The 14,548-nt window shown below is 44.3% G+C and overlaps 3 protein-coding genes across 3 annotated transcripts; 1 reads left to right on the forward strand and 2 right to left on the reverse strand.

Moving 5' to 3' along the window:
- Positions 1 to 1,965: 1,965 nt before the first annotated feature.
- On the forward strand, positions 1,966 to 3,379 carry BHQ10_009512 (uncharacterized protein; the record flags this gene model as incomplete). Its single annotated transcript, XM_040882436.1, has 4 exons — positions 1,966 to 2,186; positions 2,253 to 2,545; positions 2,622 to 3,073; positions 3,149 to 3,379. The coding sequence occupies 4 exons, from the start codon at positions 1,966 to 1,968 to the stop codon at positions 3,377 to 3,379; spliced, it is 1,197 nt and encodes a 398-aa protein (XP_040738014.1).
- A 782-nt stretch (positions 3,380 to 4,161) lies between these two features.
- Positions 4,162 to 5,606, reverse strand: BHQ10_009513 (uncharacterized protein; the record flags this gene model as incomplete). The annotated part of the gene is made up of 4 exons (XM_040882437.1): positions 4,162 to 4,943; positions 5,038 to 5,151; positions 5,222 to 5,354; positions 5,409 to 5,606. The coding sequence occupies 4 exons, from the start codon at positions 5,604 to 5,606 to the stop codon at positions 4,162 to 4,164; spliced, it is 1,227 nt and encodes a 408-aa protein (XP_040738015.1).
- A 5,389-nt stretch (positions 5,607 to 10,995) lies between these two features.
- Positions 10,996 to 12,908, reverse strand: BHQ10_009514 (uncharacterized protein; the record flags this gene model as incomplete). The annotated part of the gene is made up of 7 exons (XM_040882438.1): positions 10,996 to 11,670; positions 11,728 to 12,013; positions 12,070 to 12,160; positions 12,213 to 12,330; positions 12,385 to 12,620; positions 12,674 to 12,727; positions 12,785 to 12,908. The coding sequence occupies 7 exons, from the start codon at positions 12,906 to 12,908 to the stop codon at positions 10,996 to 10,998; spliced, it is 1,584 nt and encodes a 527-aa protein (XP_040738016.1).
- Positions 12,909 to 14,548: the final 1,640 nt, after the last annotated feature.

The raw sequence follows: 14,548 nt of genomic DNA on the forward strand, positions 1-14,548 counted from the left end.
TCTTAGCTATATTAGACCGGCTGATGAATATAGGACGCCAGGATCCCCGAAGACAGAAACCCTCAGAGAGCTTGGTAATTTAAATATCATCAATGCTGGATAGACGAATCCCAGTGAGTTCAAAGATTTTCATGCGCTCAGTTTCGATGAATGTAACAAGTTAAGCACGCCTTTGGAACCTTCGTAAAGGAAAGCACACTGATAAATATATACTGTTGGGCGGTGAATACTCTCTCATCTCTAGCTTATACTGGTTGCTGGACCACTCATAAAGAAAATCCAGAAGAAGGCGTTTATCTAACAACTTCATCAATTGCAGTAAGTCTACCAGTAGAGACTTGCGAGTTGACAAAGAAGCAGTATGGCGTTCCGCACTCGGCCATTAAATTTATGGCCGCCACGCAAAGCCTCAAGTTGAGGATAAATACAATTCTTTCAAGTCAACTGTTGTCAGAATGGGTGATAAATAACCTACATGGAAACTTCGCCTCCTTTGGTATATTCCAACTCATCGTAAATTGGGTTCTTACATTAAGTGAAGAAAAACATGCCCAATGATTAAGTGTTGATTAGTCTAACTACCCAGATAGAAGCTCCACCGTGATTTACCATCAACAACCGTCTTTATTAGTAGTCTTATTCATATTTACCTAGCAGAATATTGAACGTCATCTTTGAGAATCAATCTGAGAAACCATTCTGTACTTGGCATAGCTCTTACCGGAACTCGCGGTATAAATCTTCCTTCAATCTTAGTTAGAATTGAGAAGATCAGCGCGATTGCGAGAGCCGAACTGGATCATTAATTGGTTAAAAAAAAAGTCTAATTTTTGATCATGTCTGCTCCAATCTATCGACAGTCATCACGTATTTTTCGGTGTGAATCTCACCGCGACTGTCGAAACATTCACAATAGAGATGTATATTACAGTATGAATAATATCAATAATAAATTAATACTTTATACATAGCGTTGAGAGGGGAGCTACCTTGAAAATTCGCTGCAGCGGTTGCTTGACCACTCTCTCTCGTCAATATTACGGTCAGCACTAGCCATGGTCGTCATCATCATTGTTTAATTGTTCCGTCAGGGAGCAAGTTTGTAGGTATTACAAATCAGAAGGCAAAGAGTGTGGAAAGTGTCGCAACGATAAATCTCCGAGTTAATTGAAAATGAAATGAGTGTGTTTTGACAAGCTGACAAGTTGTGTGAAAGACAGAAAGTGAGATGACAAGGGGCATAAATCCTCTTTCAAAGAAATTCTCCGTATTGACAATCAATGCATGCGGCACCACTTCTAATCCTGGAAGCGCACTTATAATCTGCTACCCAATGATACGTACTTTTTTCCTGAGACACACCTCCTAGTCATCCTGTGCACTAGTCAATGTTACCCGAGCTATTTCCGTGACATTACCCCGAATACAGTAGAGCAGAGACCCACAGACATTGCACACTAGGACAATCAAAGGTTAGGGTATGCTACTAAGCTTTTCAGAAAAGCTTGGTTACCACGAGCTGTGTCATTATTGGCTATGGTACTGTCAAATGGAACAGTGCCCTATCTATTCCCTTTTTCCACGCTTTTCCTTTATTGGGTGACTTTTCTTCGTTTTTCCACGCGGGAAGTCGGATGACAAATGAATGACACGCGGTCTGTTGTGGTCTCTGAGTGCTCCGTCGAAAATTTCAGAAAGACGAAAGAAATAAAGAATGAATATATCGAAGAAGGGGCTCGGAGTCTAGTCTTCCCAGTGCTGACACTTTTCATATCGTGAATCCTATTTCTTTGCTCTTCGCACTTTCCCTTGCACTCGCAAGCCGCGGGTTGAACGGCGCCTGCAGGTCTTGTGACTAAGGCTCACCGCAACCACACCGTGAACGCTTCAAAACTGCGCATTCGCTCCACTCGGTGCTGAACGAGGAGCACAGTACAAAGCGAATGGCCAGTTTCCATTATTGCCATGACCAGAGACAAAGTCTTGCCATTTTCAGACCCGTCCAGTGCATCGATCGGCGGCGACGACAAACCATGTCCAAGTCTGCTTCATAGCCTATTGCGACATCTACCGGGCCAGCGCCGATCGATCCAGGATCCTGCAGAGACAAATACAAACATAAACATCAATACTCACGAACGCGTAACCTGGGATCGCTCAACGTCGGCACCGCCAGCGGGTAGGAGGTATGACTGGCATCAATCGCCATGGCTGGCCTCTATAATATCCATGCTTCTGATGCGGAGGGTTAGGCGGTCCGTACTGGGATGCGCTGCCGTTTTCATGCTCGTCTACATGGCAGCGGAGTATTATATGTTGGCGCCGACTATCCAGGAATACCCGATGATTATTGAGCCGCTGGATCTGAATATTCTCGGTGCATTAAGCGATTGGGCCGTGCCCAACAAGCGGCCTGAGTTTACGGATTTTCTAACCATGGAAACCCTAGATCCTGCTCTATTGCCAGACCACAAGCCAAATCGCTTTTCGTTTCGCCATCGGCGATTGATTTTTATTGGTGACGTGCACGGCTGCTTTGAGGAGCGTAAGTGCAGATTCTCACCTAATTCATATGCCCCAGACCCCCTCCCGCTGACTTCGTCTTCCGCCCTCTGTTGTAGTTGAAGAGCTCCTGGACAAGATCTCTTTGGCCGGTGGAGATCACTTAATATTTACTGGTGACATGATCGGCAAAGGCCCCGAGAGCGGCAAAGTCGTTGACCTTGCACAAGAGCTGGGGGCGTCGTGCGTCCGAGGAAACCACGAAGATCGCATCTTACTTGTCCGATTAGATTTAAAGTCTCGCGACATTCTCGATTCTGAATCTGTGAACGAATATGATCTACCGCAGTATGATCATCACGATCGCCAATTATCCAGGTCTCTGACCGATGACCAGGCAGCATGGTTACAAGCGTGTCCTGTAATCCTCAAAATCGGACATTTAAAGGATATGGGTGATATTGTGGTTGTTCACGACGGGCTGTCTCCTGGTGTGCCTCTCGCGGGACAGGAATTGACAAGCGTAATGTCAATGCCAACCAAGGTTAAGAAAGGCGTCCCATGGTTTAAAGTTAGTCTCTTTTCTCCTTCTCTTTCGCTCTCCCCATCGATGACGGATAATTTCAGATATTAACAGTCATGGTAGATATACAACCAATTTAACATGCTCCTCACATTAGGCCCCATAGAGCCAGCGCCTTCGTACACCGAACTGACGACAGTGATTTACGGTGGCCAATCGTTTGATATGCGGCAATTTACTAGAGGACTGAACTCAGGATGCGTCGAGGGTGGTGAATTAAGTGCACTGATTATTGAAGATGGCGGGAATAGTAGGGTGGTGCAGGTGAAGTGTAAGGAGTATGTTGAACCTTAATCTTGTATTTGAAAAATATTCCCTGATGGGGACAACCTTCGATAAGTCTTATGCAATCAACAGTATTTCTATTTTAGCACGTATCGAAAGATAAAGTCGATAGGGGAAAAAATGAGCGTTCGAATGTTATTGTTAGTCGATTTTTATTTGCAACTCTTCCTGCCACCCTGTTTTGTCCCTTCAGATGCCCTTTTTCAAAAGTTTTATAACCCTAATCCTTACTGTCCTTGGAAGGACTTGGTTTCTGTTAAATCAAGTTCATGCTCCAGTTACCAGTCTTGAAGGTACCTATTTTGGGATCTAGAACAAAGAATCAATTGTAATAGTAGTAGTAGTATACATAAATTTCCCATTAATTCCCTAGTAGGTGCATTGCTTATTTCCTTGCCCTTATCTTCCAACATCTGAATTCATGTCTCTCTTAGATACAGGTTTAGGTTTTGACATCTATAGCTTTCAATCTATTAAAGTGATGACTAGAATAAACCTCTTAGTAAAAGTTTAATAACAATATCCAACCGTTCCAGGATTTTATACGTAACCAAGACCATCTCCAAATTCAATATTAGTGCCTTCAAGTGGTACATTTCCACTACGACTAGAGGTTGATCTTACGGATCTTAGCTACTCATCAAGGGACCCAACGTGGTTAGCTCTCAATGATAGTAGTATATGAAAGATTAATTATGGGCTGAGGCCCAGGCGGACTTCCACATCGTGGACCTGTATTATAAAAGGTTCCAGCATCAAATTGAGTCTTTCCTGCTCGGAAAAATATCTTTTTACAAACATTGAGAGTAGTATGGGTTCAACACTTGACAAGTGTAAGGTGAAACGCAAGTCGTAGGACCAGMCCAGCCGATACCTCCGCATTGTCCCCAGTGTGCAGCACTTGTGCCTGAGGTAGTGGTTGTGGTAGTTGTTGGCGTAGTACTTGAGGTAGTAGTGGGCGTTGTGGTGGTTATTAGGGTACTGGAAGTTGAGGATGAAGAACTAGTGCCAGATTGCAAGCCAGCAAGAATACCATAGTATGCGGGCTTCTTGTTGTAGCTTGAGTCCCATGGACAGGCATCACCCTGGCCAGAAAAGGTACCAGGAACCCACGAGTACTTGTCTGTATAGTCCCATAGAGTGATACCGACACAACCTTTAGTCTGGACGCAGGCAGTAGTGGTGGTCTGATAGTCGGTGGACTGCTGAGTTTCAAGAGCGGTGGTTTCTGGGAGAGTCATACGGATGTCGAGCTCAGTGATGGCAACATTAACACCAAGAGCTGTGAATGAAGCCATATTTGCTTTCTGAGTGGCAAGACTAGGCGTTGATCCCACAATGAAGTGAGACTGAAGACCCACACCATCGATACGACCGCCGGCAGCCTGAATCAATTTTACAATGCCCTGAGCACCAGTTGCTTTTGCCCCAGCGTATTCGATGTTGTAATCGTTGTAGTACAGCTTGGCATTAGGGTCAGCTGCTGCAGCGGCAGCAAACGCAATCGGGATGTATGCCTCGCCGATGTATTGGTAGAAAACATTTTGACGATATGTGCCGTCTTCGTTCAAGGCTATATACTCCACTTAGCTCGACGTGACTATACAGAATGAAGATGACAGACTTGTAAGGGTTGGGAAAGGGAGCCTAAAAATAACGTGACATACCTTCGTTCACAACATCCCAAGCATAACACTGCCCCTTGTAATGCGTAACTACCCCATTGATATGCTCCTTCAGGGCAGCGATGAGGGTAGCGTTTGTCCATGAACCCGAAGTGACTAAAAAAACACGGAATCAGTCTACTAACGTGGATATCAGGTGACAAAAAGAGGTGATATGCGTGCTTACTGTACGATGGCAATTGGTTGTACCAGACCAGGTTGTGACATCTCAAGTAGTCATTATTTGACTTGGCCAGGCTCGCGATTTGGTCACCTTGCGTGAAAGTATAGGAACCCTGGGACGGCTCCGTGGGTTGCCACTAAATTGTCATCGCTTAGCTTAATGTATACGGTAGTTAAATTCCGTCACTAACTTTCATTGCATTTGCTGGTGTGATTTGACCGAAATCTGCGGTCTCAAGGTTGGCAATATATTGAGAGTCGCTCAAGTCTGGATTGTCAACAGCAGTACCAAAGTACAACAAACCAGCTGCTTTTGCGGCGGTATTCAATTGAGCCTGGGCAACGTGGCCCGCCGCAAGGGCTAGTAGAATAGACTTTACTAGAGTCATTTTCGTGTCTTTCGGGATATGTGCTTTATGTTATTCTGCAACCAGAAATTACAGGCATACAATAGCCACGTTCCAAACCGGACTCAATGCATTCTTATATGCATAATCAGAATGTACGATCTCGCTCCTATGTGTGAAGCTATTTAGCCTGAATCGAATCTCGCTGCTGCAAACATAATAATTTCCGTGTTTCATCTAAAATGCTTTCATCATGATGGTCAAATGACAGATTAGCCGACAGTTTCGGCTAAAGCCTCCCTTCATAGCAACTGAAGATATGAAAAAGCATACACCGAGACTCCCCTGTTGATCATTACTGTCATTGTGCATAGCATCAAATCGTCGGCAGTAGGCTAGTCCTAGACTCCTTGTCGGAAGAGCCGCAACTTAATTACCTACAGAACTGTTCCGTTTTGTTTTGAATAAAGAAAAGGTGTGGTCTAATATGATCAATATCACCGTTCACGACTACTTGAGTTGAGAATGAACTACAGAAAAGCCAGGCCTCCAGTAACATTCGGAAAAGTTAGGACTGCTCACGGTTGACGGAGCTACGGCGATTGTAAGTTTAAGCATAAAGAGTAGCTCCACGCAACCCGATATTCCCCTTGACTAGCTGAAAGACCTAATTGGCCTATACAAATTAAATTTCGCTTACGGCCACGACTTAGCACCAATTAAATGATGCGTCTTTCTTGATTTCAGGTCCACTTGAACTAAACTGTCACATGGTCGTTTCATGCACCGGTTCATATCGACATAGATTGCCTCTGGGGGTAGATCTCGAGCGGAGGTTCTGCTTGCCATAACGAAAATGCGGGGCAGAACTCGTTTTAAGTACTTACCACCAGAGTGAATTGGATGTTTTCAGAGACTAATTGAACCCTCTACAAAAAGCATCCGTATTGATAATACCACCCCAGATTAGCCTAAGTCGACACCAATTTTCTTATTTATTCCTGCTCTTTCCCCGCACATACTGATCTTCAGGACGACGTTCCGCAATATTTATTCACGAAGTCATCAAATTCCCGGTAAAACAATATGTGTTTGTATAGTATGCTACTAGATATACCAAGACCAATTGTTTGCCGAATTCATTGATCAACTAGCTAGATTAGTTTTGGATATAAATGGGCTAACCTGTAAAGTCTTCGCCAGCTTGATCTTTTAACCCTAAAGTACCTGTGGTTGGATACCTAAATTATATTATTAGGCACTCCCGTGACAGACTAGTGCAGACTGGAGGTCAATTTTCTTGCATTAAAAATTATTACATTGGCTGGAACACCGATCTTCCCTTAATTCGGATATTAGGAGACAGTAACCCTATTAAAGCCGTTTGTAACAAATCTTACGATCCTCCATGCTGTCCCCTGTCTAAAAAGAAGTCCTTCCGCCGGGATCAGTTGCAAACTTACAAGACAGTATTGCCTGCTTCAAGGCGCGTTCAATGCTATCGAACTAAGACACTGACATGAGTTTGCCGTCACTGCCATGAGGCAGAGCAACGGAGAAATCCGAGTCATCCGACCATCACAGGCTGTACAGTTGAGCGAGGTGTTTGGAAAAAAAGAACTCGCCTGTCCGCCAAAAGTGAAAATTGGAACGCGGCATTCAGTTCTACCTGCGTAACTAATATCCAGTATCGAGAGTTCGAGGTATGTGAGTACACTCCTAGTATCCACCAACTATAGCCTCCACAGGGTAAAGCGAGGCGTTGGAAAGTACTAGAGCGGATGAAAAGTCATCGGCCTTGCAAAGCCCTTTGAACTTAAAGTTCAATCAAAACTGAGCAAGGAGCCCAGAAGGTTTCTTGGAAGTGATCATGACTGATGCGATCCAGCGAAAATCACAACGGAATCTCTCAGTAATATCTCCCCCTGATAGTCATCGACAGACAACAGACCTATCAATTTCCAAATACTATTTGTCTACTGTGGCTTAACTGCGAATCACAGTGTTACTTATTTTGATGCCATCGATACTAGTGTGAGTAAACCTCGTTGTATGCCCCAGATCCATCTTGTCCTGCTGACTATCATGATATGAGGCTTACCTCTATTTGGAAATTTCGGTAGAATTCTAGCCATCGAGTACTGCTAGTGCCTTGAATCAGGTTACTGGCTCAGATTTATATGGAGCTTTGGCTCTTATTGAAGCTAGGGCCCTTGCCCCTCGCTATGTTTTCAGGTCTAGCCACTATTTGTCCATTCTCGTCGGTGTGTTAACTGAATGTCTATAACTGGTCAGATGAACATGGGTTACCTTACCCTGATCGGTCTTCGCAAAATTCACTTCAACCGAGTTATACGCCAGACTGTGGCGCCAACGGAGTCGACACCAATGACCTTGATTTCAACCCTGATATGTTAAAACATGTTAATTGGACAATTAACTCGAATATATGTAGCCGGAAGGGTTCTACTTACTTTGGCAAAATCTGCTTGACAAAATCTGAGGAATCTGCTTCATGCGTGGTGTTCAGCACCGAAAAATAGAATTGAGCCCACAACCCCAAACCAAGTGCCACGAAGACCACACGACGTCCGAATATTTAGGGTTATTTGCAGAGCACATTTCAGCCAAACGATGGAGATCCTCTTGACCGACCCGAGGTACTGGTACATAATGGAAGCAAGCAGCGAGTAGAATCACGAAGAGAGCAACAGAAAGATATACCCACTGCACATATATGACTTGAGCGATATTATGCTCATCGGGAAGCAGAAAACTTTCAGCAATTACTCGCGAAAGTGCACTTCCCACACTTTGAAACCCTTGCGCAGTCAATAGGGAAATTTCAGAATACTCGAGTGGCCACAAAGAGCGAGATATAGATTTGCTATAGCCTCCAACATGCCTAATCCAGACAGAACAAGGAAATTTGAAACCACGGTCATTGGAAATGACACTGAAATAGAAGCAGGCCAGAAGAGTAAAGCCCCCGTAGCATATATGTACAGCGCTGAGATGAATGCAGTATCAAAGCCAAGTTTCTTCAAGACGAGTCGGCCCACCAGAACTTGAACAGCGAGATAGCCTAGCCAGTATAGTCCCTAGCCAATATGTGCGTCCCATGGACCAAAACGGGCAATCCCAAACTTCAATCTAAGAGTGGTTACTAGTCCATATGATGGCCCCCATAGGAAGAAATATGTTGTAATAAAGATGTTTGGGGGATCGATTTCTTGTTGGTAAATGTGAGCATTCTTCTAGGCCTCAGATTCAAGAGATTAAGAAGTTTTGATATTGGTTGGATATCGTTTCTGGGGTCCTAATTCTCGTTTCTTGGTGAGTACTGTCATCATTTCACCCTCAGGCTCTCGCAACCTGCTGTGCTGCTATCTTCTACAGAGTGGTCAGTATGAGCATGGTCCCCTGTAACCCCTCCTTGAATTAAATTCGGGCTGATCTGAGCGGCAAGAGGCTTGAGGCTTGGAACGCAAGCGCATTAACGTAAATTTCACTTCAACAACCGCCCACGTTGTGGAATACGCAGCATACCCTGTAAACTCAGCTGGACTTTGTACATGAAAGCAAAGCTGATGGCTGAGTATATCTTGAATGCAAGCTTACAGGTATAAACCTCGTGTGAGATATCTTCTGTGTGATACGAGTGAAGTGCTTCCAGTCGAACTCTCGCTGAATTCTGAAGGAAGGCGACCCGAACAATGTCCGTCACTATTACCAAGATACTAGCCCCAAGAGTAAGCACCAAGATTGTTCGTTGTCTGAATGGAAGACAAATTCTGGTCAAAAGCAAAATTGGTATGAAAATAAGGGCGATATCCGTAGCTATTTCGTAAGGCGACGTAGATATAGCTGATATAAACTTATTGGTACACTCTTTTTTCGTGTGTTTCTTCAATTGAAACACCGCAGATACCGGCTTACACTGGAAGATGGTAGCTATCATTAGCCCCAGGCCTACAGCACTCACTATAATTAAAAGGACATAGTTTGCCCTATAGAACACTTTTTTATCTTGTGTGAGTGTAAAATGAAATGTCAAGATCGAGCTTTTGGTAGCCAATGAGGATAAATTTTAGCCCCTTTTTTCAGCAAGTGATCATCCTTTTGGTACCGTAGTAAGATCAGAGGGAGTCACATAAAGGGCATGAAAGGCCCAAATAGATTTGTTAATCAAAGCTAGGTTGTCATGTCGAATTTTGTATTCATGAAGCCCATAGCCCTTGTCCAGAGCGAAGAAGAGCGAGGCCACCAATCCGCAATCTAAGATCTATTTAACTGAATCAGCATTGATCCGGAAAGCAGTTCTATTTTATTGTAACTTGAACGCGGCTAGGGTTGCATTATTTTGACGTGTTGAAACCTACCCATGCTAGAATCATTAAATTACCAGGCAGCAGAAGTCTCCTGACAACGAAAAGTGCTGAAATCACACAAAGGGCTACAAAAAAAACAAGCAAACACCACGAAGAGTACGGATACTGCAAGAACAGTGCCTCGCCGATCATCCATTATTTAAAGGAGCGAAGTCCATCATAATCCTCAAGATAAGAAGCATTATTTATCTCCGAGTATGAACCTATACTCCGAGACAAACAGCTTCTAAAACGCCCTCGCAATGACGTGGTAGTGAGGGAGGACGGAAGTCATCAATTGGGGCGACCATTAGGATGAATGACGATTACACAAACTTTAGGGGGTAAATTTGACATCAGATAGGGATATACGAGGATTTATCTGGCTCAACCATCAGCTACCTGTATAAATCTTTGAATTAAACAGTCTATATACGATCGCCAATAAGTGCGGACATAATGAAAGCTAGTATTGCCCCGTCTTTCTTCTTCTACTTTCTATTTCTGTCAGCTGCAACTCCGGCTAACAATCCCTCTCATTACTATGAATCATATGGACTATACGAATGGGTGAGAGCTTTCTACGCCTGCCGCATTGTAAGCAGTAAATGAATCCTTGAAGACATCGTTATCTATCAAGCGTATTCCTCTGTAGAATAGCCGGATACATCCCCGTTCGTAATGAGATCGCTTTATAGAGAGAACTGAACTCTTCTTAAACGACTATCTACAGGAGACAGTTGGTTGAGGGTTTGAGTCCCGATTCTAATTTAATTTACCATGCCTTTGGCTGTGAAAGAAAACCGCTAAGATCAGTAACGACTTATGATATTTTCCAAGGCCATAGTCTAGGCACAATGCTCGCATCTTCAAGTCAATAAGCACAGTTGGTGTTTACTATGACTTCCAGAGCGCACAGAGCTTTCTAAAACGAAATAACAATTGATTCAATGACGAAGCATAAGGCCCCAGTATCATCCACTTGTTAAATCATGCAATATCGCCACCGTGAATGTCACCCTTGATGAAGTTTCCCAGCTGAAGCAACAGTACTCAACAACCTAAAGCACGGCTTCGGTCTGAATGGTGCCGACTTTCTCCGAGTCATGGTTTGCAGGAGCGTCCATTGCGTCAGCTAATTGACGAACCTTCTCCGAAGCACCAGCGCCTCCAATGATAGCTCCATCGCCATCAAAATATTTAACGATTTCTTCCAAAGGAGTCTCCTTGGTTTCGATGTAGAACTTCCAGACTACGACAAGTTCAACCACCAGCCACACACAATATACGATGTAGTACTTCCACTTGATGTGTGCAATGGCGATTGGGTTCACGTATTGGTTGAACCACAAGCTCAGGTCGACGCAGAAGAACATCAGAGTGAGACCCTTGGCACGGAGATGGTAGGGAAGGATCTCGGACGAGTATGACACAAGCATACCGCTGAAGCCAATGTTGTAGGCTATGTAATACAGGAATATGAAAGCGATGACGGCATTCGCGGCTGTTTGGTTCGTTCCGCCGTTGTCGGCTGATAATTGGAAACGAGCCAGAGCGATGGTTGTGGAGGCAAAACAAGCGATCATACCGACGCAAGAGGACAGGAAGAGCTTGCGTCGACCAAATTTATCAACAAAGAAGCAGATACCAGTAGCGGAGACGACGTTGACAGCACTGAGGATCAGGTTGATGGTCAAGACGGTGTTACTATCAGTGATGCCGATCAGTGCAAGAACCTAAAATTGTCAGTTGTTTTTGCTTACGCCCCAATGAGAAGGAATAGCGGCACATACCTTAGGCAAGAAATAAGACACAATGCCGTTGCCGGACCACTGCGAAAAGAAGCCAATGGAGATCAAGATGATTGAACGGTGACGGTTCCCGGGGGTAGACCACAGTTCAGACCAAGAGTTATTTTCAAGCTGCTTCTCAAGCTCGATAGTTTGCTTGATCTCGTCAAATTCAACATTCACCAACTCATCATCTTCATCTCCTTGAGCGTGCACATATGCCAGGACTTTCTTCGCCTTGGCAAATTTGCCTTTCGAGATGAGCCAACGAGGCGACTCCGGAACAGTCCTTTAGGTAACACTGTCAATCTATCTGGCTATCATGATTTATAGTTGGTATCTTACCATATAAAAACGAGCTGGCAAATCGACGGTATGCCCTGCAAAAGACAGGGTACACGCCACGACCAATCACTGTGTTGGATGCGGTTCGTTCCTACATTACCATTAGCACGTTATAAAATCTAGTTAGCTATATAGACACTTACCCAGGGCAACACAGGCGCCAATCAAACTTCCAACATACCAAAGAGAGTTGTAAATAGTAGTATAGACAGCTCGATGTTGTGGATGAACCAGTTCCGCCACCAAAAGAGGCGAGCATTCCTAAAGAGACAGTCAGCCCCAAGAAGCCCGGGTCGTAAGGCCAGTGCGACTTACCTGTGCAATACCGAGACCAAATCCGAGAATGATCCGACCAACGACAAATAGCGCGATACGATAACCAATGGATACCATTGCCACACCACAAATCATAATCACACATCCGAGTACCACACCCGCACGTCTTCCTAGGATATCAGCAACGTAGGGAACAACTGGGATTGCAAGCATCGATCCGATTGACATCGCCGCAGCTAGTAGACCAAGAGTACTAGAGTTAGGGTTGTTGTATGCTGCATATTGTCAGTCTAATTGTGTTGTTTTTTTCGGGAATGAAGATTCTTACACTCATTCCAACTGGTCATCGCTTCCAGACCATTCATCAAAGAGCCATCATAACCTGATAGAACATTCCACTTAGTAGCTATCTTCGAGTATTATGAGCTAGACTTCTTACCGTTTGTAGCTGATGTGATCATGGCAGCCCACAAGGTGAGATACACAAATCGCATTCCTTTCATTTTCCACCATGACACTTTGGGCCACTCGCGACCAGCGAGTTCAAAGGTATCTTTTCCCATTGTGACTTGCAGGCCGAGTGTTTTCAAGATGTAACAGGACTCTGCGTTGGAACTGGATTATGTGATCGCAATATTAATCTTAAAGATGTTCAAGAAAGACAAATAAAGCTCGAAGCTCAAGGTCACGCTCCTATTTGAAGTCCGGGGTCTGGCATTGCGGGGAAACTATTCTATCTTCAATATAACCGGTCAGCAGAGACAAGTCTGGAATTCTTGGTGAATACTTATCTCCTGTAAATCAATTGGCCAATGGTAGTACACCGTTAAATGGCTAGACCTCGGGGCTGGATAAAGCAGTAAGCCACGCGGGCAAGAAAACAACAAATGAATGGCGGTGGTTTCTCCCGAGGCCTAAAATTCAGCCTAATACCACGTTCGCCACGAAATTGAAGCGGCGGGAGAGAAAGTAAGGAACCGGGGTAGGAATAGTCTCCAGATTAATGGGGAACCGAGACCGTTGCGCGGAGTATCGGAAAACCAAACTATTCGTTAGCTCCTCGTCCGTGTTGGGTTTGCAAAAAGACATCGTAAAGCGTGACCATATTCTCGGCAGAATTCATTGTTCCCATCGTAGTCTATTTAGATAGGCTATAATCAAAGTCATTGTTGTGGATGGGCGTAAGGGACAGAATTGCTTAGTCTGGTTAATGAGGCTCTCACTCTCTAGAAAGATACACATAGATTCCCCACAATGCGGCTAAGATATTTAACGGTTCGGGAGGTGGGGAGTGGGCTTCTGTATAGTGAACAGTGGTCGAGCTCGAAGTACTGGAAAAATAGTTATACTCTTCGCACGGACGAGTAAGTCTTGAAACAAATTCATTTACCATGCTTCTTTTGCATTTCAGCCAATGCGCCTGTGATCAAATAACACCTCCTAATACCTTCGTCAACACTGCTAATGACCCCCATCGCGTTTCTGGAGTTGTATTCACTGCTTTCAGGTTTATAATCTTGTAACTACCTATCTAATAGGCTAAATAACTTTGACACGGAGCCTGTAGCAATAAACTTATTTTCGTATAGTTCAGCCCGCAGCGTGCTCTACTTGATGTTTCTCACTATGAAAGGGTCCAGGTCAGCACTTTATCCGCAAGCCAATGAGATTTCTACGAGCAGCACCATCAAGCCGAATCGAAATTCCATTGCAGCCTTGCATGGCATACATACACGTGGCTGTGGCACCGATTGTGTCCTATAGCCGTAGCAGATCTCCTGCGCGTCAAGCATGACTACCTTCTCCATAGATGTGTATTGCAATTGTCACGTGGAAGACGAGACGGCAACTTTTAGCCTTGCGCGATACGGCTTGGAAATTCATAGCCAATAACTTGAACGCGGAAAAATACTTGTCGTAGGAACACTAATAATGACTAAATTTCATACCGAGATGATAACAGCGAGCGGGAAGTGCACTTTTACAGAGTAAGAAGCGCCTTTCTCAAGCTACGTGGGCATTTAGGCTAGCTCTCCTAACCGTGGGTTTGCCTATGCGTCAAGGTGAGGTTTCATTTTAGGCACTTCGTTGACACGTAGCGCGGCAGAGCAAACTCCAGAACCACTTTTATATACGCGCTTTTTGCCTGTATTCAAGCGTAAATTTTGAATATTTCGTGATAGATAGGCTTCCGGGTTTAATA

Source organism: Talaromyces amestolkiae (genome assembly GCF_001896365.1).
Source record: "Talaromyces amestolkiae strain CIB chromosome Unknown scaffold25.1, whole genome shotgun sequence".
NCBI classification, from domain to species: domain Eukaryota; kingdom Fungi; phylum Ascomycota; class Eurotiomycetes; order Eurotiales; family Trichocomaceae; genus Talaromyces; species Talaromyces amestolkiae.